This window comes from Pangasianodon hypophthalmus, chromosome 10 (assembly GCF_027358585.1).
Source record: "Pangasianodon hypophthalmus isolate fPanHyp1 chromosome 10, fPanHyp1.pri, whole genome shotgun sequence".
Classification (NCBI taxonomy): domain Eukaryota; kingdom Metazoa; phylum Chordata; class Actinopteri; order Siluriformes; family Pangasiidae; genus Pangasianodon; species Pangasianodon hypophthalmus.
The window spans coordinates 24,541,265-24,568,904 of record NC_069719.1 but is presented as its reverse complement, the minus strand read 5'-3'; the positions used below and the strand labels follow the sequence as shown (position 1 = coordinate 24,568,904).

At 37.2% G+C, this 27,640-nt stretch overlaps 3 protein-coding genes across 6 annotated transcripts in view; all 3 read right to left on the bottom strand.

Moving 5' to 3' along the window:
* xdh (xanthine dehydrogenase) overlaps positions 1-2,140 on the bottom strand; it is a 29,145-nt gene extending 27,005 nt beyond the window's left edge. For 2 of the 3 annotated variants that reach the window (XM_026926524.3, XM_053237713.1), the window contains exons 1-2: positions 1,950-2,140; positions 1,782-1,839 (exon numbers count right to left, since the gene is read on the bottom strand). In XM_026926524.3, the coding sequence (XP_026782325.3) occupies positions 1,782-1,839; positions 1,950-2,009 (118 nt within the window). In that variant the 5' untranslated portion in view covers positions 2,010-2,140. The remainder of the gene's footprint in view (positions 1-1,781; positions 1,840-1,949) is intronic. The other variant, XM_034308243.2, reaches the window with a different exon arrangement.
* A 5,291-nt stretch (positions 2,141-7,431) lies between these two features.
* On the bottom strand, positions 7,432-16,494 carry dnajc27 (DnaJ (Hsp40) homolog, subfamily C, member 27). 2 transcript variants are annotated; one of them, XM_026925957.3, is made up of 8 exons: positions 16,424-16,494; positions 16,075-16,185; positions 14,367-14,449; positions 13,941-14,010; positions 13,533-13,697; positions 13,243-13,365; positions 11,657-11,817; positions 7,432-9,695 (listed from the first exon to the last, which is right to left on the bottom strand). In XM_026925957.3, exons 2-8 carry the CDS (start codon positions 16,159-16,161, stop codon positions 9,563-9,565), a joined length of 822 nt encoding a protein of 273 aa, XP_026781758.1. In that variant the 5' UTR covers positions 16,162-16,185; positions 16,424-16,494; the 3' UTR covers positions 7,432-9,562. The 2 variants fall into 2 exon arrangements, with proteins under 2 accessions (XP_026781758.1, XP_026781757.1); XM_026925956.3 differs by having other exon boundaries at positions 16,075-16,481.
* Positions 16,495-20,042: 3,548 nt separating this feature from the next.
* Positions 20,043-21,843, bottom strand: pomca (proopiomelanocortin a). The gene is made up of 3 exons (XM_026926612.3): positions 21,709-21,843; positions 21,157-21,296; positions 20,043-20,940 (listed from the first exon to the last, which is right to left on the bottom strand). Exons 2-3 carry the CDS (start codon positions 21,292-21,294, stop codon positions 20,437-20,439), a joined length of 642 nt encoding a protein of 213 aa, XP_026782413.1. The 5' UTR covers positions 21,295-21,296; positions 21,709-21,843; the 3' UTR covers positions 20,043-20,436.
* Between the last annotated feature and the right edge of the window lie 5,797 nt (positions 21,844-27,640).

Sequence of the window (27,640 nt, the reverse complement as noted above, 5' to 3'; positions counted from 1 at the left end):
GATACAGTGGCAGTATTGAAAATATCGATACTTTAGGATTGATCCGCCCATCCCTACCCACCAAGCACCAGAATGCCCCTACACACGGCTTCCTAAAGACTGAACCAGTAACACCCACCATGACTAGTTAACTTCACTGCACACACATGCACACCATACACCAAGAACACTTATATATTAAATATTATATTTAAGGCCTTAGGCCTTAAAGCCAACACAAAACAAGAAATATTGGAAACAGCACATCTATACTGCTCAAAATTCAACTGTGAACTCATAGGCAAATTGAGTTGGAAAATATACACTTTTGGTTTTAGCCACATATTTACATGAATGAATTTAGTGCAGAACTTAAAACATTTAAGTAATTCTAATAATTTGTTGTTGTGTGTAAAAAGCTCAATTTCTTTTGTCATATTTACTGCACCACCGAACCTTTTTTTTAGTGTAGTCGAATATTTGGAATATTTGGAATATCTGTAATCTTTCCTTTGCTTCGGCAATCTTTTTTTGCTTCTGACTTTTGGAACATTTTTTAATGGGGGTGGAGTTTAGAAGAAGGTGCTCACCTTAAATCTCTATTAGTCAACTGATTTTGGAGTGGGAGGTGCTCTGAAAGTTAGCCACGCCCACCCCATTAACGGTGGAGCTGCCTCTGACATGGCGAAATGAACCGAGCCAAGTCAAACTGCAGTTGCATTAAAAAGTTGACAAAATAATATGAGCAGCTACTGAATTGTTTGTAACTGCAGTCACATATATGTTTCTTTATCATGCTAGTGTCTATCATTCTATCCAGTTATGTAGCAGCTTAAACAGATAATGTTAGTGAAGTGACCAGGCTGAAAGTTGGGGCTCTGTGAGTAGAGCATGAGCCTCTTAATCTCAGGATTGTGAGTTTGAGCCAGAGCCAAACCCAAACCCAGCCACTGGGGCTGCATAAGCTAGTGCACTCTCAGTGGATGGCCCCAAGCCTGGATAAAATGAAGAGCTGCATCAGGAAGGGCATCCGGCGCAAAACCTGTGCCACTGAAATGCGTGGATCATATAAAATTAAGATTTCCATAATGGAGATAGATGATCCGCTGTGGCGAACCCTAACAGGAGCAGCCAAAAGAAGAAGGTGACGAAGCTTAAAATTGGCTTCTTATCCAGATTTCTGTTCCACCTTAAGAAGGTTCAGGTCTCATGATGAGTGCATGTCTGTCAACACACACACACACCCAGTTTCTTTCAACTTAAGCTGTTTACCCCAGTTTCCAATTTAGTAAAAACAAAAACAAAAACAAAACAAACCAAAAAATAAATAAATAAATAAATATATATATATATATATATATATATATATATATATATATATATATATATATATATATATAGCCTAAATAAATGCACTTTACTGATTAACTGATTTCTTACTAGTTTTATTTCCTAGTAAGATTAGCTGTCAATCAGCTTTGATGACTGGAGATATTCACAATTTATCTCTCCTTAGTTCTTTAGGACAACGTTCAATCTCTTTTGTTTGATATTATACATTAACATTATATACCTAAGTTAGTTAAATAATTTAGTCACTCATTTACTAATGGCATATTGCCATGGCAAAAAAAAAGTGTGCACTAGGGTAGTAGGGTGAACACAGATAAAAACAATACCAAAGAATTCAGCATTAACCGAGCTGCAGATACACAGGTTATTCAGATTCTTTTCATTTTTCATTGCAAAATGTGATCATGTGATTAAAACCCTTGCAGTGTAGCACACCAGGTAGAGGATACACTTTCTCCTGAGAAAGCTCAGCAATGTCATCTCTGGCTCTGCATTATTTTCAGTGATCTATAGAAGTAAAGCAGTGAAAAATGTCCACAGACAAGATCTTTTTTTTTTCCAACTGAGTTGACTTGACTTATAAAGAGTAGTAAAGCAATGCATTTGTGGAAAATTACCTTTTTGCCATTTACAAAGAGCACCAAGTCTTCCAGGTGTGTTTTGCTTATTTCCTCCATAGTGCAGGTTTGTCTTCAGCAGCTGCTGATAAGCTGGAGAGAGGAGACTTCAGCACATGGAGCTACTTACTCAACATTTCAGCACGTCATGCACCATTATTAGACTCTCTCTCTCTCTCTCTCTCTCTCTCTCTCTCTCTCTCACTGTGCGCATGCGCCAAATGCGCAGGGAACGCGTAAAGAGCGCTCTGGAGTTTTACATGTCCTATTCCTTCCCTTATCTTTAATTGAAAGAGTACAGTGATAAGTTACATGTAAGTGTTAAGAGGTGGAGAGTTGGGAGGGAGCGGGACGCCATGGCCTCTGAGGCCGGCGGGGAGACGCTGTGTCTCGGGCATGGAGTGAGGTGTGCGCTGGGAGAGTGGAGCACCGGTGGAGGAGGTGCTGTTTGATGTGGGAGATCAGGTCGGGTGGGACAATATCTACTCCTCCCGAATGAACAAAGCTGTTGGGGTGTTTCTGGGGGAAAAAAAACCTGCTGTTCGAGAACTCAAAACATGCTCGGGAACTCAAAACTCAGAGTTTCTGTCTTTCTCTCTCACAGACACACGCACGCACACACACACACACACACACACACTCACAGACATACAGACACAGACATACATACAGACAGACAGACACACGCACACACACACACACACACACACACAGACATACAGACAGACAGACAGACACACACACACACACAGACAGACATACAGACACACACACACACACACTCACAGACAGACAGACACACACACTCAGACATACAGACAGACAGACACACACTCACACATACAGACAGACACACACACTCACAGACATACAGACAGACACATACACACTGCACTGTGCGCATCATTAGAGCATTAGTGAAAACAAAAATAGGCTATATTCAATTCAATTTTATTTATATAGCGCTTTTAAAAGTGGACATTGTCACAAAGCAGCTTTACAGAAATAAATACATTCAAATTAAATGAAATCAAATCAAAATAAATTGTAAATATGTGGCTTTATCCCTAATGAGCAAGCCAGAGGAGCATCTCCAAAACGGCAGGTCCTGTGGAGTGTTCCGGGGATGCAGTGGTCAGTACCTACCTAAAGTGATCCAAGGAAGGACAACCTGTGAACTGGAGACAGGGTCATGGGTGCTCAAGACTCACTGATGCGCATGGGGAGTGAAGGCTAGCCCGTCTGGTCCAATCCCACAGAAGAGCTAGTGTAACACAAACTGCTGAAAAAGTTAATGCTGGCTATGATAGAAAGGTGTCAGGACACACAGTGCATCGCAGCTTGCTGTGTATGGAGCTGTGTAGCTGCGGACCGGTCAGAGTGCCCATGCTGACTCCTGTCCACCGCCAAAAGCACCTACACCGGGCACACGAGCATCAGAACTGGACCATGGAGCAATGGCAGAAGGTGGCCTGGTCTGATGAATCACGTTTTCTTTTACATCACGTGGACGGCCGGGTGCGTGTGCGTCACTTACCTGGGGAAGAGATGGCACCAGGATGCACTATGGGAAGGAGGCAAGCTGGTGGAGGCAGTATAATGGTCTGGGCAATGTTCTGCTGGGAAACCTTGGGTCCTGGCATTCATGTGGATGTTATTTTTATACATACCACCTACCTAAACATAGACAACAGACCAAGTACACCCCTTCATGGTAACGGTATTCCCTAATGGCAGTGGCCTCTTTTAGCAGGACAATGTGTAATACCACACTGCAAAAATTGTTCAGGAATGGTTTGAGGAACATAAAGGACAAAGAGTTGAAGGTGATATATAGTATAGAATTAATTTATAATATGTATGGATACAGGATTCATAAGAAATCTCATTACAACATCTTGTAGTTATAGTAGGTAGGTTATGGAACACCATGCATAATTATTGTAAAAAGAATGCATTAGAATCTGCAAAGGTTTGTCTCTTATTATCAGTTCTATGGAGCATTTCATACTGAGGTCCATGATGTACAGTGCACTGAGTATAATGCCAGTGCGGGAAAAAAAAAAAACCCTGCTGACTGGTCACTGAACTCCACGCTGTTCTGAGTTCTTAAATGTACAAACTGGAAGGCAAACAGACAGAAAAACAAACAATAGTGAATCAATTCGGAAACAGTGTCGTCATACAGAGCTGCATTTAATGTTTTTAGTAACTAAACAAAACACTCAAAGGTGAGTTACGCACATGTAGTGAGGAGTTAATATCGCAATTGCGCACATCGATAATCAGACCTCAGACATAACTAAAGACTCAAACGCTTTTCAGAAGTTGCATGAGAGTTAAACACACAGGGTGGAGTTTCTCAATTACATGCGATTCTGACCTTGGACTTGAGTATATTTTTCTTGCACAGTATCAGCTCAAGCAAGGAGCAGCATTAAGTCCAGCACCACTATCTGAAAATTTCATGTAACCACAATATTTCATGCTGAAATGAATGTTTTGGGACGTAAGTACATTACAAAAAAAAGTTGGATGCCATTTGAAATATTAAATGCACTAATATGAGATTAATAATTAATTAATAGTATTGTCCCTTTAAAGACCACAAAAAGGGTCTTTGGAGAAGACAGCATCTTAATCAGAGACAATGCTAGTCTCGAGGGCTGAATTTTTATGGATACAATTAAAAAGAGCCAAAAGAGTAGTAGATGAGTACTCAGTCAGCTTATCCTTCAGACAATGGGAAGGTTTTCTTTATAAGAGAGCATGCTGAATTAACAAAAACATTTTGGCATTATTTTGGCATTATTTATATTAATTTGACAACTCAAAATAGCGAATTAAAATCATGGTAAAATATCCAACAATCCACATACAGTACTGTGCAAAAGTCTAAGAAGTGTTTAAATGTTAAATGTTTCTATATTTAAAAAATACTATTATGAGCAGTAAACAGTAATAAGTGAAACAAAGTCAATATTTGGTGTGACGACCCTTTGCTTTAAAAAAATTAGTAGTCTCAGGTACAATTTGTGCAGTTTTATAAGGAAATGAGCTGTAAGTGTTACTGAGCATCTTGCAGAAGCAGCCACAGTTCTTCTGGAGACTTTGACTGTCAAATACTTGCTTCTTATTTTTGCAGCGAAACCCAGCAGCCTTCATTATGTTTCTTTGTCTGAAAAGTGTCTCTTACGTAATATGCTGTTTTCTTTACTGACATGCAAACCTTTTTCTGTAACATTTAATTTTTTGCAGGAAAACTAATGTTTTGGAAATCTAAAATGTTTTTGTACTGAATCGATAAAGTAGAAGTCATAAAATAAAAATCTATAACAAAGTTTGTACTAAAAAAATAAGGTGCCTAAGACTTTTACATGGTACTGTACATATTAAGAGTTCATGACCCAGAGTTGTGGCTTCATTAAGATGTGTGCACAAATAAATGTTGTCACACTACAGTAATAGAGAGAGAGAGAGAGAGAGAGAGAGAGAGGGAGAGAGAGAGAGAGAGAGAAGCATGAATGAAACATAGTTAATTTTAATCTGAATGGGAAGCCCAGTAAATTGATTTAAGCATGCACATAAGGGTAATCCGAATACACATAACATTCCTTTCATAAACCTTTGGACTTAAACCAGCAGTGTAAATCAGCAACTCTGAATATGGCCCAAAGAGTTTTGTAGTCCCTGATTAGTTAACTTGGCGTGTTAGAACCTGGTGGAAAACAAATCTAGGCAAACTAGAGTGCAAAGAGTTGTGTAATAAACATGCAGTCATGAAACACTTTGACAGATTTTTACTATAGGAGCAGCTTGGCAATTTTTAAAGAAAAAGCAGACACTCAATTCCTATTACTGGTCACTTTCAGCGTCCCTGTGACCAGAAAAATTCACACTTCTGACTTTAACAATATCTTCCTAGTTAATTACACAACTAAATAATAACATTTTGACATTAGTCAAATTAGTTTTAGTTTTAAAAAGAGTTTTTACAAGGTTAAATTTGGTAAAAGTCAGTTGAAAAAGAGTAAATCTGTGTCAATCAGAAGTTGTCGTATTTCTGGGAAGCAGTCAGTTCACATTTCTAAAGTGGGTGGATTCGAGCCGCTGTATGACGCTGCTTGTTCCACCTGGCGTTGCTTGTGATGTCTTGCTGCAGACTTGAAGGTGATTTTATGTGTCAGCGTCATTCGGACATCCACAGGCTTCTTCATTAATGACGTGGCACACAGCGTTCTGCTAGCACCTCAGGTTAAGAGATGACCGGCCAGTTGCTGCAGCGGACATGTTTGGTACTGCAGATCTCTTCCAAAATGGCCATTGCTTGATGTCTCACAACAGACGCTACCTCATTAAATTTTATAGGAAAATTAAGAGTGATAGAGCGGCAACGACTATTCATATTTAAGTTACACAATACAAAATGGCTGCTGGGGAGCAGGATGACATAGTGGTTAGCACCGTTACCTTGCACCTCTGGGGTTGGGGGTTCGAGAGCTTTCATGTTCTCTCTGTGCCTTGGGGGTTTCCTCCAGGTACTCTGGTTTCCTCCCCCAGTCCAAAAACATGATTGGCTCTTCCAAACTGTCTGGTGTGTGTGAATGTTTTGGCACCCCATCCATGTTCCCTGCCTTGTACCCCCCCGGGATAGGCTCCAGGCTACCCCATGAGCCTGTGTAGGATAAGTGGGATGGATGGATGGATGGAAAATGGATGTTCTGAAAGTAAAAAATTACACACAACAGTGTAGTAACTTTACACTGGTTAAAAGTGATGATATGTGGGGAAAGATTTTAAAGATGCATTCGTCAAGATTAGTTAAGATTAGGTCTCTAGCTGTTAAGTAGTTGAGGTACAACATTGGAATGATTTTTTTTTTTTTATTCCTTGAACCTGCCTCCCATTTCCTCCCATTTCCACAAAGCACGCCCGACACAATCTGTAGTTAGAGTTAGCATTACCAAGGATCCTGATGACATCACTTTCAAGTGATGAGGTAGGCTGTTCATTAACAGCATTGCCTTACTTAATTATTTATAAATAGATCTTAATAGTATATATGTTAACAGTATATATATTGCAGATGCTCCACATGACCTAAGACTAATAACGAAGAGATTTAAAAAAAAAAACGTGTTGTTTTCGACAAAGGAAAATCTTTGATGTAGTGAACTTTTTTTGTTAGGAGACATTAATTTAACATGTATGGAATGAGTGTTGGGTGTCAGCACTTTCTAACAGTCATGGTGCTTTCAAAGTTTTCCAGATAGAGAAAGAGAGAGAGAGAGAGAGAGATAAATAGATGGCGTGGATTATTTTCGTATAACTGCACAGTTTGTTATGTGTTATTCCAAAATTAACATCCTTACTAACGAATTAAAAGCCTAATTTTGTTGGACAAAAAATGACAATCGAGTTCAGTTAATAAAACTTACATCTTGTACATAGAAAGTCACACAATAATAGAGCTAATGAGACATTTGCAGCTAGCATAACCATTTTATGTGAATGTCACATAATAAATCAAAACAAGAAAACAATAACACACCAACAGAGCAAGACAGAACATTATTCAAACTCTAATAATTTATGCAAAATACAAGCTCTGAAGTTTCATGCAAGATATTATACGAGCTTGCTTTACAGTGATGACCTACATGAACATTTTACAATTGTTAAAACAAACTGTATCTACATGATGAACACACTCTCTTCAGTTAGAACACGTTCCTGGATCAAGATCCCATTGTTTTTTCTAAACTTATCTATATATATATATATATATATAGATATATAGATATATATCTATATATATATCTATATATATATATATATATATATATATATATATATATATATATATATATATATATATCTATCATTCAATGTCATTTAGAATGCACCTTTACACAACTTTATTGTATAACCCTGCTAAATTTTAGTTCATTCATTTAAAGCTCAATGTTTCAATATTTCAAAAAACTCAGCCAAGAAATATTGCATAATTTAATAAACAATACAGAGCTACACAACACTTCAAGTGTCTGGGAACTGACTGTTGCGTATTGGAAATAATTTAAAGCTACTCACCAGCGGAAGTGGAGGAAGCATGCACTGAGGACATCAGATTTATTAAAAGAAATGCTCCATGAACATGTTCTACTTGAAGAAATCACATTCACCATGATGGCACATCGACACAATTTGCTCTTGTAATCACAGCTTTATTGAGAGCTACACCATGCACATTCTTAGTGTCAAACTGCATTTCCACAAACTAATGCTTACCAAACTTACTGAACCTATTAGTTAATAAAGATGCTTACCTCCAAAACATGGAGATTAAAATCAATTCTCTCAGTGGAAGAGAAGGGCAAAATGGATGAAAACCTATATCATGTTATTAACAAATTATATTTCCTAATTATTTTTCTGAGAATAAAAGTCACAATTTGTATTATATAGGCAAAGACACATTCCAGTTCTATATTTTTTTTTGAACGTACACACAAAATGATTTCATACGTAACGTCTCATAAGCCTGCCATTTCATATGTAAACATTACAATGAATCATTCATGGCACCAAACTCTGTAGTAGGTATACAGTATATGACCCATGAGTGAAAAAAGAGCACAAGAGGATTTTTAAGTTTAACCCATTGTTAAACTTAATGGTTAACAACTTTTTTTATATATATTTTTTTCTAAATAAATTCTCCAGTGATTTAAAATGCAACATTCCACATTGCACTATGACAGCAGATTTTCAGACAAGTGTTTTCATATGAGAAAATCCCAGATGATTGCCGAGTAGCGACGAAAGTACAGTTGTGTCTGATAAAAAAAGCAGTTCCAGGGCAAAAGTGTCTTAAAAAAAAAGTGTATTATCTCCGCTTCCTTCTGAGACTAAATGACATAAAATGATGATCCACTTGTGTCTCTCAGATTGAGACTACTGGTATGATAACCAGATGTGGCAACTGTAGAATGGATTAAGGCTACATATATATATATATATATATATATATATGCTAAATTTTAATTCCTGTCATGGACACACAAATAGCATTACGGAAGCATGCTTGTTTGAATACAGCATTTTCTTCAAAGTGAAATCCTTACTTATTCAGCCTCAAGTATCAGGAGTCAACTCAAAAACAAAACAGCAGCAATGTAATGCTAATTCACTTGTTCATACTGAAAAAAAAAAAACACATCGATCCATAATCAGATGGAGAAATAATAAATGTAAACCATGGTACCTTAAAGTTTCTTGGTTAGGGAGCTACCTAAGCGACCCATTCGGAGGTTAAATAAATTAAATAAATTATACGAGCTAAATGAACCAGATGAGGTCATTATTACAAGTATGAACATATCGTATCATACCTTATCATATCATATCATATCATATAACCAAATATCTGATCACACTTTTTGAAATATATGTTTAATAAGCACACACACACACACACACACACAAACTAACAAACACTTCACTACACACAGTTAAGGTGGCACATAGAGGAAAACAGAATTGAATGAATGTAGTGCCTTTCTTTTCGTAAACACCTTCTTTAAACCAATATGTTCATGTCTGTCTGGATACTACTTGATATTTTTCAGCAGGGACGTTCGTGCATTGACCACTGCTTTAAAGGCGTCCTCGCTGCCCGGTGCCACACACTTATCCGGGTGCAGCAGCACAGCAAGCTTCCTGTACGCCTTGTTGACTTCCTCTCTATAACCAAATGTGACAAAGTTAGTCCCAGGCCCAGCATTTGAATCTTTAATTGATATCTCTAATTTAACAAAATGCATATTTAGAGCTAACTGCTAAACACCCAGCCACATGAGCATGATTGGTAAGCATTATTCTGCATTCGGAATCTAGGGGAACGCAGCAATATCTGTATGTGCTACCGAGAACTAGCGCTACTGAGAACTAGCGCTCTCTCTCTCTCTCTCTCTCTCTCTCTATATATATATATATATATATATATATATATATATATACACACTGCCTGGCCAAAAAAAAAAAGTCACTGTTTAGATTTTAATAGGCAAATACATAAGAGTCTATGAATGGATCAATATTAGAGTGATTATAATGTTTCTAGCATGTTATATGTTTGGCAACAGTTCTTTTCATCTTAAAAGATGAAGTGTGTAGCTTTTCAGTTCTTTAATAACCATGTAGAAAGACGTATCATGGCCATATTCCAGGATGACACTGCCAAGATTCATCAGGGTTAAAATTGTGAAAGAATGGTTCAGAGCGCATAAAGAATCATTTTCACACATGTATTGGCACCTCTGAGTCCTGACCTTAACCTCACTGAAATGTGCTGGAGGAGACTTTAAGCAGTGCTCATCTCTTGCATTGTCAGTACAAGATCTTGACCAAAAACTGATGCACTGCTTGATGGAAACAAATGTTGTGATGTTATTTCCATCAAGAGGTGCATCAATTTTTGGCCAGTACAGATCTTTGATATATTACTTAACCAGTCCAAAAAAACACTGAAATTAACGCTCCATGTTCTGATGCAAATGGGTCTCGCTGCTTTTGTTGTAGATTGGACCTTTTTTTATAAGTGTTACACAAAATAATCCATGTAAACTATCAAACGCTAAACTATCAAACACTACTGGTACCTGTTGGTAAGAGGTTTGTTTATGCAATGGAATCATTAAATAAGAAAGTCTGTGGATTGTGCAGGAATTTATAAGTTTACATGGACTTAATTTTTAAAGTAGTGGACCTATACTATCCTATTACTTTAAAATTATTTGGGGTGGGTCATGAGAATTCTGGACCCTTAAAATTGGTTCACTGGCCAAAAAAGTTTGAAAGCCCCTGTGTTAGAGATTGTGGCATCATGATCTAATTAGTTACCTAGATTTACAAACAGCAGTTTGTAACAAACAGTAGTTCATTTCAAACCCCACTGGCGAGTCCTCTTACACACACAAAGCAATGTGCAAACCCGTTTTTTCTCTATTATCTACACCATCTCTTGTTGTATTATGTTCTGTTGCAGTGTTTCACAATCCTGATCCTGGAGTATCACAGGCCTGCCACATTTTGGTGGTTTCACTGATCCAAATTCACCTAATTTAATTAACAAGCCTGAACTAGATTGAACTAAGGTGAATTAGAGGAGGTAAAAGACCAAAATGTGATACTCCATGACCAGGATCAAGAAACACTATTCTGTTTATATGGTCCCACCTCTGCTTTTCTGTTTGCGCTCCTACAGTCCTACAGCTGTGACCTCAGATCGGCTTGTAGTCGCATACACTACCCCAATCTTTAGAATGCTTTACCCTAATCTCTGTGACTGCTCGTCCGTTTCTTTTGAATCTCACCTCAAAACTCCGCATTCAGCAAAACTCGCCTCTTTCTATCTCTTAGTGCGTGTCTTTGCATTGTAAAGAAAAAAAAATATTTGAAAATGGCCTTCCTATTGCATAACAGCACACAGGGTGCAGTGCATTTACCCAGAATACAATCAAAGTACAAACAATTAAAATAATCATTCACCTAGTGTACAAAGTTCAAAGGTTCACAGCAGGATTTTGAAACAGTAGAATTACATAAGATTATGTATAAATATCTAAACTACATTTTGCTCATTAAAAGGGGTGGTTCTGAATGTTCTGGAAAAAATACAAACAAAAAATGTTTTTCTCTCTTACCTTGTTGCCCCGGGCTTTACTCCCAGCATGTCCCAGCTGTCTTTACTGTTGCGGATACGCCGTATAGTGTCAGCTTGTTCTTTGGTGAAGCCAATACTGACCTCTGGGTTTGGTCTCTTCCCTCCATTCTCACACATATCAGTAATCGAGGAAAAAAAGGCCTGATCGAGTACAACAAGCCACAAACTCTTAGAGAAGTTCTCCATCAGTTAACCCTTAAGCTTGTTCAAAGTTTTTTTTTTTTTTTTTTTTTTTTAAATCTCCACCAATAACCTTCATGTCCATTCTTCTAATACAAATTCCAAGTGTACACGTGAATGCATTATGCATTATTACTTCATTCTCGTGCTTCTAAAATACACTATATGGCCAAAGGTTTGTGGACGTCTTGTGACCATCACATACATATTAGCTTTCTGAACATCCCATTCCAGATTAAATCCTCCGTTTGCTGTCATAATATCTTCAACTCTTCCGGAAAGACTTTCTACTAGATTTTGGAGCTTGGCTGTGGGGATTTGTGCTCATTCAGCCACAAGGGCATTAGAGAGGTCAGGCACTGATGTTCCAGTTTATCCCAAACGTGTTCATCGGGGTTGAGGTCAGGGTTCTGTGCAGGCCACTCGAGATCTTCCACTCCATCCTTGGCAAACCATGTCTTCATGGACTTTGTTTTGTGCATAGGGGCATTGTCATGCTGGACCTCTTATTTCCACTGAAGGGAAATTGTAATGATACAGCCTACAAATATGGTAATGTGCAAAAGTCTTAGGCACTCTATTTTTTTTTTTAGTACAAACTTTGTTATAGATTTTTATCTTATGACTTCTGCATTATCGATTCAGTACAAAAACATTTTAGATTTCCAAAACATTAGTTTTCCAGCATAAAATTAAATGTTACGGGAAAATGTCTGTATGTCAGTAAAGAAAGCAGCAGATTACATAAGAGACACTTTTCAGACAAAAACATAATGAAGGCTGCTGGGTTTTGCTGCAAAAATAAGAAGGAAGTGAGACAATCAAAGAAGAACTGTGGCTGCTTCTGCAAGATGCTCAGTAACACTTACAGCTCATTTCCTTATAAAACTGCACAAATTGTACCTGAGACTACTAATTTTTTAAAACAAACGATCTTCACACCAAATATTGACTTTGTTTCATTTATTACTGTTTACTGCTCATAACAGTATTTTTTTAAAATCCATGTAGAAACATTTATTTTCATTATTTTTGAAGGCATCGTTGCTCTACAGCTTTTCTTTGCATGTGCCTAAGACTTTTGCACAGTACTGTACATTCTATTCAATTGTGTGCTTCCAACTTTGTGGCAACAGTTTGAGAAAGAACCACATATTGGTGTGATGGTCAGGTGTCCACAAACCTTTGGTCATATAGTGTATCTAGGCTCAAGCAGGACAATAACAATCGACTAATCCTGTCATAAAATGAAATTAAGACAACATAATGGAATTGGTGTTACTTACAACCTTGACTACTGATACCAATAGAACACTTGGTACCTGTATCAGACCTTACTTCAATACGTTACTTGAGCTGAGGCATAATAAATATCAGAATACAAACCTGAAACATTTCACTGATGCCTTCGCCGCTCTGAGCAGACGTCTCGAAATACTGAAAACCTCGGCTCTCTGCCCACAACCTGCCTTCACTCTCGTCTACCACTCGCCTTTTAGTCAAGTCGACCTGCAAGACAAAGTCATAGCTCTATTTACGACATACACACACAGACTTTTAGAAAGTCGGAATGGATGCTTAGATGCGTAGACACCACAAAGAAACTGCATATAAGCAGTACATTATGTAAAAAAAAAAAAATCATTAAAAGAACACATTGGATAAGTAAAGCTGACCTTGTTGGCACATACGACAAAAATAATGCTCTCCATATTGGCTTGTGAGCCCATCTCTTGCTTCATTTCTGTGAGCCAGCTGTCTAGGGCATCAAAGCTTTCCCTCAGTCCTACATCATACACCAGAATCACCCCCTGCGAGTCCTTATAGAACTCATTGCGGACCTGGAGAACCAGTATTACTTCACTGTCAATAATCATAGTCAGTCTCAGACATATCACAATGAGAAGTTTCAGTTTAAATACACATCAGATCCAATAACATGTATACACTGAAGCCAGATCTCAGGTTCTCTTCCTGCTGAAATATTCTGATCCTAACATTATCATGTAGATTCAACTACGCTAATATTTTATTTCCAGAAACAAAAACATCAAGAAAAGTAGATAAAATAAGAACATTACTACCTCATAAAAGAAGGGATGTCCTGCCATGTCAAAAATGTTTACTTTTATCTCCCTGTCCCGTACTTGAACCCTTGAGGGAAAGAAAGACAAAAAAAGAGAAGCATTAGGTGTAATATCATGATTATTCCTGTTAGAAAATGTATATTGTTTATTCTTACAATACACAAGTGGAGTAGCTGGTTAATAAATACGCAGCGTAAAGCTCACTGTAATGTTTCACATTTCCTTTATTCCATTTAATGTATCAAAGCTTTGAAATTATTTATATTTTCTCTTGTTTATATACTGTAAGGATTTAGACGTGATTTTTAAACAAGGCAGTAAGAAACCAACAGGCTTTCCACAGATTGTACAAAAACATTGTATATAACCAGGAAAACAAAACAGAATAACAAATAACGACTTGTCCTAAACCACTTCACTTACTTTGTCACGCCATAATCAATCCCAATTGTTGCCAGATATTTGGGTACAAATCGTTTCTCACAGTATCGTTTAATGATGCAACTCTGAAAGAAAAACAAAAAAACCAAAAAGATCTCAGATTTAAAGTGTAAACAGAACAGCCTTCTTATTAAATGATCAAGATTGGTTCATTTAAAGTAAGAATTAAGTTATAAAATGTTTTTTTGAGGGTAGCTACAAGGACTTTGAGGGTCACAACTAAACAAGTTTTGTGGAAACCATGAAGGACATACAGATGAGGAGTTGAATCATGTAGACAGGGTAACTGGATATGTATCAGCCTATATATTTATTATTATTATTTATTATATATTGTATGCTGATTCATTTTCTAGAACAGCACAGCTCTAATAGTTCTAGCTGTAACTCAAATTACAGGTTTATATTAATACACTTATTCTAATATGTTACTGTTTCTAGTAACAACTCACTCACAGAGACAGCATCTATAACTACTAAAAAAACAGATTTTAAAATAAAAATGTGTTATTATTTAACAAAGACGTATAATCACTGCTATGTTTTCACTGATAAGCTTTCTGTAGGGAAACGTTTATTTAACATTTATGGAAGGAGTCTCCAGTGTCAGTGCTTTGTAACAGTAACAGTGAGGAGGTTTTCCACCACATGAAAGTCTTCCGGTTTCTCAAGAACATGACATGCTGCGTCTTATTAACTTCGAGAGAAAGATAAAAAAAAGACAGTGGTGAGGGAAGGACTGTTTATACTGTAGCTGCTATAACTTTACTGATAATAGCAGGCACTAATTTATCTCGTGGACGTTCCTTAACCATCCATCCATTTTCTGTACCTCTTATCCTACACAGGGTCGCGGGGAGCCTGGAGCCTATCCCAGGGGACTCAGGGTACAAGGTGGGGGACACCCTGGACGGGCTGCCAACCCATCACACGGCACAATCACACACATACACACACTACAGACAATTTGGAAATGCCAATCAGCCTATAACACATATATCTTTGGAATGGGGGAGCAAACAAGAGTCCCGGTTCTGGGAAACCCCTGAAGCACAAGCAGAAGGGAGAACATGCAAACTCCATGCACACAGAGCGGAGGGTGGGATCCGAACCCCTAACCCCGGAGGTGCGAGTCAACAGTGCTCTCATGTAAGAGGAATAAAACATTTCATGGTATGCCGTTAGAGGAAAATAATCAACTTTGGGGTGTATCTGCTTCATGTCAGACCATCAAATCAGCCCGATGTTGATTATTCTCCTTTAACAGCATGTCCTCAAGTGTTTTATTTCTTACATAATTATATTTCTTACCCTGTGTACCTATATTCAACTATACATAATCCACACACACAACATATATGTATATATATATATAAGGCATGATTGTTAGTGTCTCTGCACCTTAGGTGCCTGACAAATGTTCTATTATATATGTATGTGTGTGTGTGTGTGTGTAAATATATATATATATATATATATATATATATATATATATATATATATATATATATATATATATGTGTGTGTGTGTGTGTGTGTGTGTGTGTGTGTGTGTGTGTAAATAATCAGACACCTAAGGTGCAAAGACACTAACAAGCAAGCTTTATATGCAGCTGTATTATAAAATATTACAATACATAAATATTAGGTGTTTTACTAATAATATTATGAGTTATGTATTAGTTAGTACCTTGCCAACCTCTGCATTCCCAAGGCTGATAACCTTAATCCGCAACGATTTTTTATTTTCCCTCCTTTTCTGTACATTGGTGTCCATTTTCAGTCAGATGTTATTAATAACCTATAAAAGCTGATTGATTAGATTTGCCACTAGTGCTGTCTCGTGCCACTAACTGTTTACTACCAACAAAGTTAGCATCCGGCTTCTAGCACATAAACATGGCACTGAGAGCTTTCTAGCTAAAGACATTCATTCATTCTTTCATTCATTCATTCTTTCATTCATTCATTCTTGGCTAATTCTAAACATCTAAACATTTTCACTACATTGTAAACAGACGTCACAGAAATGCTTGGACCTTTCTTTTAGCTATCGTCTTAGCAACACGGCTCAGGTGACATAAACACTTCTTCTTCGTCGACTTGTTAATTACAGGCGACCCGCAGTAAGGCGCCACAGGGAGCATTACTGCCACCTACTGGACTGTCGTTTAAACTTCACATAACAGCTAGGTGGTGGAGCCAAGTGTGTATTCCTGACTCCAAATGACACTGCATTCTGTTAAATGCTTTGTTACTGGTCTAATAAAATTGGATGCAAGCTTAATGCATTTTTTTTTGTTCACACTGAACCCCCATTCCCCCCAACAGTGTTTCCTGTGGAGCCCCCGAGGGGACATGGTGATGGAAAAAAATATGAAATAGGAGGAAAATTTATTTTTCAATGTTTTTGTGTTCGCTCACGAAACTTTTGCATTCCCCCGAGAAACGTTTTGTGTACTCTTGAAATTTTTTTGCTTCCTCTCACAAAGATATTTACATTTTTTACGCAATGTTTCTTAGGGGAACGCAAAAGTTTTGTGAGAGACTGCTAAGTTTCTTGGGGGAACGCAAAAGTTTTGCGAGAGAACGCAAAGTATCTCAGGGGAACGCAAAAGTTTTGCGAGCAAACACAAAAGCATTGAAATATAAATTTTCCTCCCATCTCATATTTTTATTCACCCCTTACGTCTCCTTAGTCTCCAGACTCATAGAGCTGTTACATGCAGGTACTATTGCACTATATGGCTAAAGGTTTGTGGACACCTGACCGAACTGTTGCAACAAAATTGAAAGCACACAATCGTATATGCTGTCTTTGTATGCTGTAGCATTACAATCTCCCTTCTCTGGAACTAAGAGGCCCAAACCTCTTCCATTATGACAACGCCCCTGTGCACAAAGCAAGCTCAATGCAGACATGGTGTGCCAAGGTTGGAGTGGAAGAACTCAAGTGGCCTGCACAGAACCTTGACCTCAACCCCACTGAACACCACTGAGATGAACTGGAAAGCCGACTTCACCCCCTCGCCTGACCTCACTAATGCTCTTGTAGCTGAATGGACACAAATCCCCACAGACAAAATCTAGTGGAAAGCCTTCCCAGAAGAGTGGAGGTTATTATAACTGCAAAGAAGGCACTAAATCTGGAATAGAGTATTCAGAAAGTACATATGGGTGTGACGGTGAGGTGTCCACAAACTTTTGGCCAGGTAGTGTGTAAAGCATCAGGGGCAAACTGGGAACAAAAATCATCCCAGAATAAAACATACAAATTGTGATGTAATTTTAAAGACAAAATTTAGTAGACATTCTGTGATATCATTAGTTATGTTGATGTATCATAATCACAGCAACTGTTATTTAAAAAAAAAAAAAGAATGTTAATTGACAGCAAAATTTACTATACAATGCATACAAATATACACTTTTTTTTTAGTGTAACGGTACACAAAGTCCTATATGCAGACTTTTTTTTTCTCCTGTAAATATGTTATTGATGTCTGCTAATATACTATTACTCAGCAAGCCTTTACTGTAGAGACAATACGTAGCCTCCTTTAGGCATTTTATTATTATATTAATATTACTCTTTTGTAATATGCACTAACAAGGCACTAACAAGGCTGGGTGTGTGTTTTAAATTTGAGAAATAAGAGTAACACAGTATACAGTACTCATACATGTAGCCAAGTTTGGTGATTTTTTTGCCACCTTTAAACAAGATGTAACTTCCTCTAATGTGGTATATTTGTATGTAAATTACAGGTTATGAGACTATGATGATTGCAAATACACCACTCATTGTTATTCACGTTCTATCATATAGTACCTATAAATAAATTTAATAAAAGACAAGTTTTGGCAAATGACAGGTCATGATTTGTTTAAATACAGATGTTTAAATTCTAGGAGTGAGTGCACAGCTGGCTTCAACAGTGGGGTTTAAAGAACTGTTTTCATTATAATTTTACTATAATTGACCTCTATAAGAGATTACAGAGTTGGAGTGATTTGGTGTTCACTTGAACTGACTGTGCATGCTTATCTTTCCTCCTTGTACACAACATGTATTTCCTTACTCATGGTTTTAGCCTTGCTTTTAGGATTGACAAGACTGGGATTTGGGAAGCTGGTACTCACTGTCTCATAGAGACTACAGGGTCACACAGTAAATCCTGTTAGAATGAGGAGAAAATATTTCCCTCAAGAAATCATCTTCTAAGTCAGACGTATTAAACTTTTTCCCAGCAAGACCCACATCCCAGTTTTTTGAAAACTTGTCTGAAAATTTTCTGCTCATCATGAATATATATATATATATATATATATATATATATAATATATATATATATATATATATATATATATATATGCATGTGTCTAATGTTAGCTAAATGATAGATTTGATAGATTATTGCACATTTATAAACTCAAAACATTCACCATTTACCTTGAGAGAAAGCAAGGGTGCTGCAAATATGCTTTCACAACTTAAATATTTGTACATTAGAAAATCTACTAAATAAATGCAATAAATAGCAATAAACAAAGTCAATATTTAGTGTGACAACCCTTTCTTTGTAAAAACCCTTTCTTTGAACCATTTGAACCATCCATATACAAATCTGTTATTAAACTGATGAAATCCATGCAGAAGGCCCATGTTATTAAATGTTCATTTTCAACATCTTGCATTAAAAGAGAAAACCCAACACCCCAACTTTCCTGGATGATCAGTAGAGCAGATACTTCCAATAGTTGTGTGATTCCTCACAGGCTTTATAAATGGAATGGAAAAATGTAGTTGTCTTTACAGACTTTTGTGTCTCACACAAACAAGTGTTACATTGCTAATGTGAAATTACTTATTAACACGTAATAATGCCCTGTAATAGCTCATACTGTATATGTACTCACTCGCTTACAGTAATCACTTTTTTTTCTTACATTCAAGGATGCATTTATGTTCTTGACTAGTAAATACTAAAATACATCAACCTAGCTACAGTCTCATCGACATTTTATCGGCCTATAATATGTTGGTAGGCCTACTAAAATTTGAGTATAATAATTTATCATTTCTTGAGATCCTGCCCGAGTAAATGAGGCACATTCCCTCATAATCATTTAAGAGGAGTTTATATAAGAGGAGTTTAGGCAATGTTGCCTGAGGAAAATAGGAAATAGATAAATGATTATACTGATGGAATTGTGTGAGTAAGGAAAGTGAGTAGTTGAAAAATTAAAAAGGACATTAAATGGTCAAATTTTTTTTTAAATGGTCAGATTTTTAAATTTAAAAATATAAATATTTTTATGGACTGAGACCGTAGGAAATAAGCATTTTCATTTTTTTTTGACTAATTAGATCAATGCCTATTAATGACTTTTTTCATTTTGGAGATTCTTCCATATATGTATATATATATATATATATATATATATATATATATATATATATATATATATATATATATATATATATGTATACATACACACACACACACACACACACATATATATATATATATATATATATATATATATATATATATATATATATATATATATATATATATATATATATATATATATATATATATATGGTATGTGGTAAAGGCACTGACTGTATGATTCCAACCATTTTTTCTTGGCTTGTGTGCTTATATTTTTAATGGCATAAGTGGGTTTCCATTCAAAATAATCACCTTGACATTTACTGCTTGAAATACAATTTTTTTTATAGTTAACATTTTCATATTTTACAGTATAGTACATTTTAATAAATAAAAGTGGTTTGACCATCAGCCTCTAATCAATATTTAATCAACATATTACTTCTAGTGTGCAGTTATTGTAGATTATATGATGAATGTACTGCTGGCTACAAGAACAAAGTACTATTAGTTAACAAAGTCTTTTAAGTTTCATCTTAATCTAACTTTTACTGTGTACAGTAGTAGAATATGAGTTTATCGGGGGGAAATAAGAACAAATAAATATCGTTCTACATAATGAATGTTAATTGTTAATGTTAATTAACAGTTCTTCAGTGGTCCTTCTTCTGGTGTCCGTCTTTGTTGATGATGTTCTTGAAAAGTGTGAGCAGTGGCTTTTGGCTGCGCTCATCCCAAGACTTCATGAAACCTCCGTAGCGTTTGCTGGTGGGTGGGCCACTCCAGCGAAAGTGATTCATCTTATAGGAACCATCTTTCTTCTCTTGCTGGCTGACGGTGCTGTCCTCAACAGCACCTAACTCGCGCCTCATCTCTGCCGGCAGGGCCTCGGCTGACTCTTCCTCCACCCCATTGGCGTACACCTTAATGGGCCGGCGTTTGCGACCCACAGGCTTACCCCATCGGAAGTGTTCCATGGAGTAGGAGCGCTTGTCTTCATGTTGTGGACCAGACTCTGGAGCTTCATCCTCTTGTGGGGTGGAAAGTGTGGCAGCAGGGATTTCATTGGGCATGAGCAAGAGGGGCTGGAGGTGACCATCTCCAGGGTAGATAGGAGACTCTTCTGTAAGCTCAGATCTGCACAACTTGATGCATTCCTGGCAAAGAAGCACAATAAATCTAAAGAAATAGATCATGTAATACTAAAGTCACTTTAAGCATATTTACGTTGTACTGATAGCTAGTTGTAAGTGTACGAAACCCCTAGAAATGTGTTCTAAGTAGTCAATCAAAAACCAAGCCCCAGACCCCAGATGGCAACAGATTCAGAATTAGGAGAACTTTCGTGGACGACCAGTAGAGCAGATACTCACCAGGATATTTCTGTCAGAGCTCAGATCTCTGCAGCCAATGTTCTCCCAGCACTGGGCTCTAACCTCGGAGCCACTTGCACACAGCATAGCCAAAGCCAACATCCACACAGGACACCCCATTCTCGCTTCTTTAACCATTACTGAGGAACCACAGTAAACCGTAAGAAATAAAATACAAGCTATGTTTCTAAGCAATAAATGCAAATCTATACATTCAGGATTGTGCAAATGTAGTAAAATAGATTTATCTATTTAGTCATTGAATGTTATATTCTGTTATGCCAATGAGCTGTTGGAAAAAATTCTTAAAAGCACTTCAGTGTTATAAAATAATTAAATACAAAAATGTTTTCTGGTTATGGTTCCTTAATCCAGCCACATCATGTACTGATCATGATATGAGACTAAAAAATAAAGTTAAAACAAACAAAAATAAAAACACAAAGCAAAAAAAAAAAAAAAGAAGAATACAATTGACTAACTATGTCTGGCACACTTTTACAGCAAGTGAATAAAATTAAAATTGGGAGACATCCATTTATGATTACTCACCTGTTATGAAGGAATAAGGTGTACTTCTCCTGTTTGTGAATGCTTCCTCTGCAACAGCGTAAATGAACCCAAGTTCTTCCACTCGACGTCCCACTATGTACGTGCGTGTGTGTTTCTGATGTCTGAACCCTCTCTCTGCTCTTCCTTTATAAGGCCACCTAAGTGCCACACCTTTCAAGGGTAGACGCTACAAAAATTTCTTCTATGGCTCCCAAGGACACTGGGAAACCGAATCCTGAACCATACCAAACATCAAAATGTCACTGCTCATTAAAATTGTCCTGGGTGGATTAACATGTATTTGTCATTTTAAAAAATCATGATGCTGTTTTCCACTGTGTTAAGGGCACAAGGGTCAGTTTACATGACTTATTCAAGTCATGTCCGTGTCAGCTTTCATAAGGCATGAAATTCACCTCTTCTTAATTAGGGAGGTCATTCTTGTTCAACTAGTGGTACGTACGTGTTAATTCCAGGTTTTAGTTCTCTAAAAGAAGTTGAATTGCCAAACTTATATCTCCTGATTGTATTTTCAGTGGGGATTCAGAATGAATGACATCAACATGATGCAGTCAATTAGTGGTAACCTTATGCTTGAGCTTTCTCAGAACACATTTTATAGAAGACCTGTGTGGAATTTATAATCACGTAAAGTATGAATGGACATGTTGCCCATAATGGATTGTAGACTATAGAAACCTGACATTAAAAAGTATTTAAAGAAAAGACATGATTTAAAAGAAATCAGCTATATTAGCTAAATAAATAAACCTGCTGGATGACTCAGTGGACATTCAGAGAAGCTGCTCCTTATAGGTTTGCTAAAGCACAAACATTGAAGGATATTCTCTGTCTCAAATAACATCATTATATTGGAATTCTGACCTTGCAGTCCTTTTATATTGCTTCCCTTTTGTGCTTTATCAGCCACCCTAGCTACATCTGAGTGGTCCAATGAATAGAAAAGCTTTTAACGGCAAACCACGAGAAAGAATTCAGATAAACGTCCAGAGCCTATATTTTTAAAATTTCACTGGAAGATTCTGGATGCTATGAAATGAGATAGACACTAAAACTTTGAACATTTTAAATAATAGTTAGGTGTTAAATCTAAACTTTACATATTCATGGAAGATTAGATTGTCTGTCAATAGTCAATGATATGCTGGCTTTGTTTATTATGCATGCAAAATATTTGTGAATTATTCTTATACGTAAAATTATGTTTAAGTTTTTGCAACAGGGAACTGTGTCTTTTTATTAATATCATACAGCAGTTCTGTTTGATTCTTCTGGGGGGGATTATGTGCATAAATGCCATTTAGTTTTATTCATTTCCATTTTAAGATGATTTAGGTAATTTGTTTATTTCCAGGAAATTCCAAAATTATAATATTTTTACTTCTGAGATTAAAAAAAAAAAAGATTTTCAGCCTCCTTAATGCAAAAGAATGGCTGACTATAAAATATGTGTATGCTTTAGGTATGTAACTGAATATGAATACATTATTCAGAAGAACAATACTAATTGAGATTTTAGGAAGTCAGGTGAGCGAGAATTCGCTTCTTTGACAGTGCTGAGTTTTTTCCCCAGTGTTTTTCATTGGAGGAATAGTGTTAGGGTTTAATTAATAAAAAAAACCTGCTAGGCCACGCCTACTAAATTTCAGTAACTGTTGTATCCTGGTCAGGGGTGTAGTGGAGCTGGAGCCTATCCTGGGAACACTGGGAATGATGCAGGAATTCGCACCTTCTGGATGGGACCCAAGTACATCAAAATGCACTAATCACACACACATTCACACATTAATAACAGCTAGGGGCAGTTTATCTTAGCCTGTCCACCTACTGGCAGGTTTTTGGGAAGTGGAAGGAAACAGGAGAACTGGAGGAAACCCACATGGACAAGGGAAAAACATATGCAAAAACTCATGCCATATTTGGACTTTGAGTTCCCTTCCTTAGCTTTTAACCAGTTCCTTCTGTTTGATGTATTCAGTTTTTTTTTTCTCTGGGTCATCTCTAACATCTTCTTCAATCTCCATAGAGATAACCTTGGAATTTGCTGTTCACCTTCATCATTGTCATCAATAATGAGACAACACAAAGGGGAAGGTCTATACACACATATTATTGTAGACTAACTCATATTGAGAATCAGCTTTTTTGTGACTCTACCTTGGCTTCTCTGATATTTCGTTACCATCATACAAACGTTTACGTACTGTTTACTGTATGTATGCATACTAGAGGTGAAGTATCACTAGCTGAATCTTCGGTTTTGCAAGTATTATGTACACTATATGGCCAAAGGTTTGTGGACACCTGACCATCACACCCATATGTGTTCCTTCTGTTGCTACAAAGTTGTAAACACACAATTGTCTAGATTGCCTTTGTATGCTGTAGCATTAAGGTTTCACTTCACTGGAACTAGAGGGCCCAACCTTGTTTTAGTATGACATGATCCTGTGTACAAAGCGAGCACCATAGCAACATGGTTTGCCAAGGTTGGTGTGGAAGACCTCAAGTGTTCTTCACAGAACCCTGACCTCAACCCCACCAAACACTTTTGAGATGAACTAGAATGTTGACTGCACTCCAGGCCTCCTCACTCAACATCACTGCCTGACGTCACTAATGCTCTTTTGGCTGAATGAACAAATCCCCACAGCCAAGCTCCAATATCTAGTGGAAAGCCTTCCCAGAGGAGGAAGTTATTGTAACAGTAAAAGGGGGACCAACTTCATGCCAATGCCCATGGTTTTGGAATGGGCACATATCGATAAGATGGTCAAGTGTTCACATACTTTTGGCCATATAGTGTCTTCCACAAACCAACTGTCCACAGATTGCTCAGGTTCCTACACTTTGCAATATTCTATGATTGTTTTGTTTGTTTGTGGTTAGTTTGTTAGTTAGTTTGTGGTCCAGTTACAACGCACTACACTAAAGACTGTGCAAGAAGACTTGAAACTAAAGGTAAATCAAAAAGGTAGGCTTTTTTTCTCAGTCTTTTTGGGGAAACAAGCTAACAGTGGCGTTCATTTCTGATTTGCAGTGTATATCTGTAAGACGCCTGAACCTGGCAACTGTGCTCACGGAACTTAAAAGAGAACAAGTTGTGCTATGTACAGAGCTGCCCATCTTCACAAAAATAATCATTTAATTAATTTTAAAAAATACTGTAAAACTTATATGTTAATTGTGCATGTTTTCCATCCATCCATCCGTCCATTCTCTATACCACTTATCCTACACACGGTTGTGGGGGAGCCTATCCCAGGGGACTTGGGGCACAAAGCAGGGGACACCCTGGATGGGATGCCAACCCATCGCAAGGCACAATCGCACACACACACACACACACACACACACACCCATTCACATACTACGGACAATTTGGAAATGCCAATCAGCCTACAACGCATGTCTTTGGACTGGGGGAGGAAGCCAGAGGACCTGGAGGAAACCCCCAAAGCACAGGGAGAACATGTGCATTCTTTTTTGTTCTTTCATCATTTCATCATTCATCATTGTTCTTCGAAGTTTTTAAAAGAATAATGTTCTCAGAAAACCATACATTATAATGAAATGCCTCTTTAAGGATCCATCCCATTTGGACTCGCAGCAGTACTGTAAGTACATCCCTGTTTTATAATAGATTCTGATCGCATGTCCAGCTAACATTTCTAATCTTTCTGGAATGTAACAAACCCAAAACTAAAGTAATAAATATGATCAAATATTATTAGATGGCTATTGTTGTCAACTGTAGCCTATATAACATTTTCTTGATTTGGGAAAGATAAAAAGTTGTTTAGAAACTTATTTAGCTGACTTATTCACTCATATTAGACAGAAGATAAAAGACGTTTCAGAAAAGTTCACAGAGTGGGTGGAGTTGAGTAAAGTTATGTTCTGCAAATTGCTATTTGTTGTTAGAATTTGCGAACAAAAAAAGACATTTTTCTTGTTTTTCCAGCGGCCTCCATTTTGGATTGAAGCAGCTTTGTGGCAGTGTCTATTGTTAAAAGCACAATGCAAATAAAACTGATTTGAATTGGATTGATTAAACTCTGCAGTTATGGCAGCATCTACATCTTACACAAAGGTCTACAAAGTCTCAGTATGTATTGTTGTGTAAAATTCAACAAATGCAGAATTCACACTGATACAGATTTTGTTGCCAATAATGCTGCACATTTTCTTCCCTAGTCATTTCCACTCCTGTTTTTTTTTTTTTTTACCTTTGTAAATTGTATAGTTGGGGTAGAAAATGCATAAAAATAATAATTTAGATAATAAGGATTTCATATATAAAGGTAACCTCAAACCGACAGTCAGTGATGTCATTACCGCAGTTATTTATATAAAAATCAATAACAGACAAGTCAATAATGGACAAGTGTCAGCAAATGGACTTATTGTACTCTGTAAAATGGCTATTGAAAAAAATTTCTAGCTTACCCATTGATATTGGGTAAAAAAAAAAAAAGTGCAGTGGCTGTGAGAGGACCTAAAAGGTATAGGTCTCTTGAATTCTTTCTACTGCTGTCCTTCAGGCTTAACTTTAATGGCCCATTTTTTCAATGGAGCCAACCTTGGGTCAGCTGTAGACCAGACCCATCACTGGGCAAAAACATTAGGCTTTCTTTGAGCCGCCAATACTTAAAACCATTTATACCAACTTATCTTGAACACAAGGTTACTCAAGTGTTTATCCGTACGCTGTCGGTAAAGTTTGCCTTTAACATCAATGAATCATTCTATGTCTGATGGATTACACAGCTATGGCTTTTTGCAGCACACATTGACATCCTCAAAAAATAGTGTCCCAAGGCACAATTTCTTCCAACTGCAGGAAGACCTGTACAGCCAAAATAATAGTAAACAATGCCTTATATTTATTATTTATGTGATCAGTGATATTTAAATGTCTACCTTTGTAATATTCTCCAGTCAGTTTTTCGACCAAATGTCAATTAACATGTACGCATTTGCACCATGTTATTGCCAAACAAACTAATACAGGTTTGCAGTAATCTGTACACAACAAGTGTAATGATGCGACACATAAATTTAGAAATAAGAGCTATGAACTATGAACCAGAATTGTGGGGGGGGGGGGGGGGGGGGGGGTGCCCTGTGTTTGCGATAAGACAAGTGTTGTAGGCTGATTGGCCTTCAAACTGTTCTGGAGTGTGTGTGCAATTGTGCCCTGTGATGGATTTGCATCTTGTCCAGGGTGTCCCCTGCCTTGTGCCCCAAGTCCTCTGGGATAGGCTCCAGGCTCCCCCATGACCCTGTGCAGGATAAGCGGTACAGAAAATGGATGGACGGACCAGAGTGATAACTATTTAACACAGATCTATAATAAATAAAACTTCAACTCATTTGCTGTAGGGCTTGTCAATTCTGTCTTATGTTATTTTCATCATTAAACCCGACTGCATTATTTACATAGAATTACTAGACTCCGCAACAGTTTCTTCCCTGAGGCAATCAGATTACTCAAGGGACTCAACTGATCTTGCTGCTTCACTTTTCTCCATCTTTTTTTCTACCAAATTTCATGACAGACTAGAGCCTATAGTTTGCTCTCACTCCAATATTGTTCTGTTACTGTTACTGTTCTGTTTATTGCCCTGAGTTTTTATTGTCTTGTGCATTTATTGTACACTTTTTGCACTCTTCTTACACTGTCATGTATTTGTGCTTTATGTAGTCCTGTTCGGGCCGGACTGAGACAAAACACCTGCTTAGACCATTCCATACACCCACAACAAATTCTAAAACCACTGACCAACAACTGTAATATACTCTCACCGACCAATTTATTAGGAACCCCTACACCTACACCTGCACATTCATGTAAATAACTCATCAGCTTATCATGAGGCAGCAGCACAATGCATAAAATCATGTAAGC

Excerpts from the sequence above, each read along its gene's own strand:
- dnajc27 (XM_026925957.3), bottom strand. The coding sequence starts at position 16,161 with ATGGACACCAATGTACAGAAAAGGAGGGAAAATAAAAAATCGTTGCGG. Across the intron at positions 13,366-13,532 it reads TTGTCGTATGTGCCAACAAG|GTCGACTTGACTAAAAGGCG; the intron begins GTCAGCTTTACT and ends TTTGTCTTGCAG. Across the intron at positions 9,696-11,656 it reads GTAAAGCCCGGGGCAACAAG|AGAGGAAGTCAACAAGGCGT; the intron begins GTAAGAGAGAAA and ends ATTTGGTTATAG.
- pomca (XM_026926612.3), bottom strand. The coding sequence starts at position 21,294 with ATGGTTAAAGAAGCGAGAATGGGGTGTCCTGTGTGGATGTTGGCTTTG. Across the intron at positions 20,941-21,156 it reads GCTCTGACAGAAATATCCTG|GAATGCATCAAGTTGTGCAG; the intron begins GTGAGTATCTGC and ends CTTCTTTGCCAG.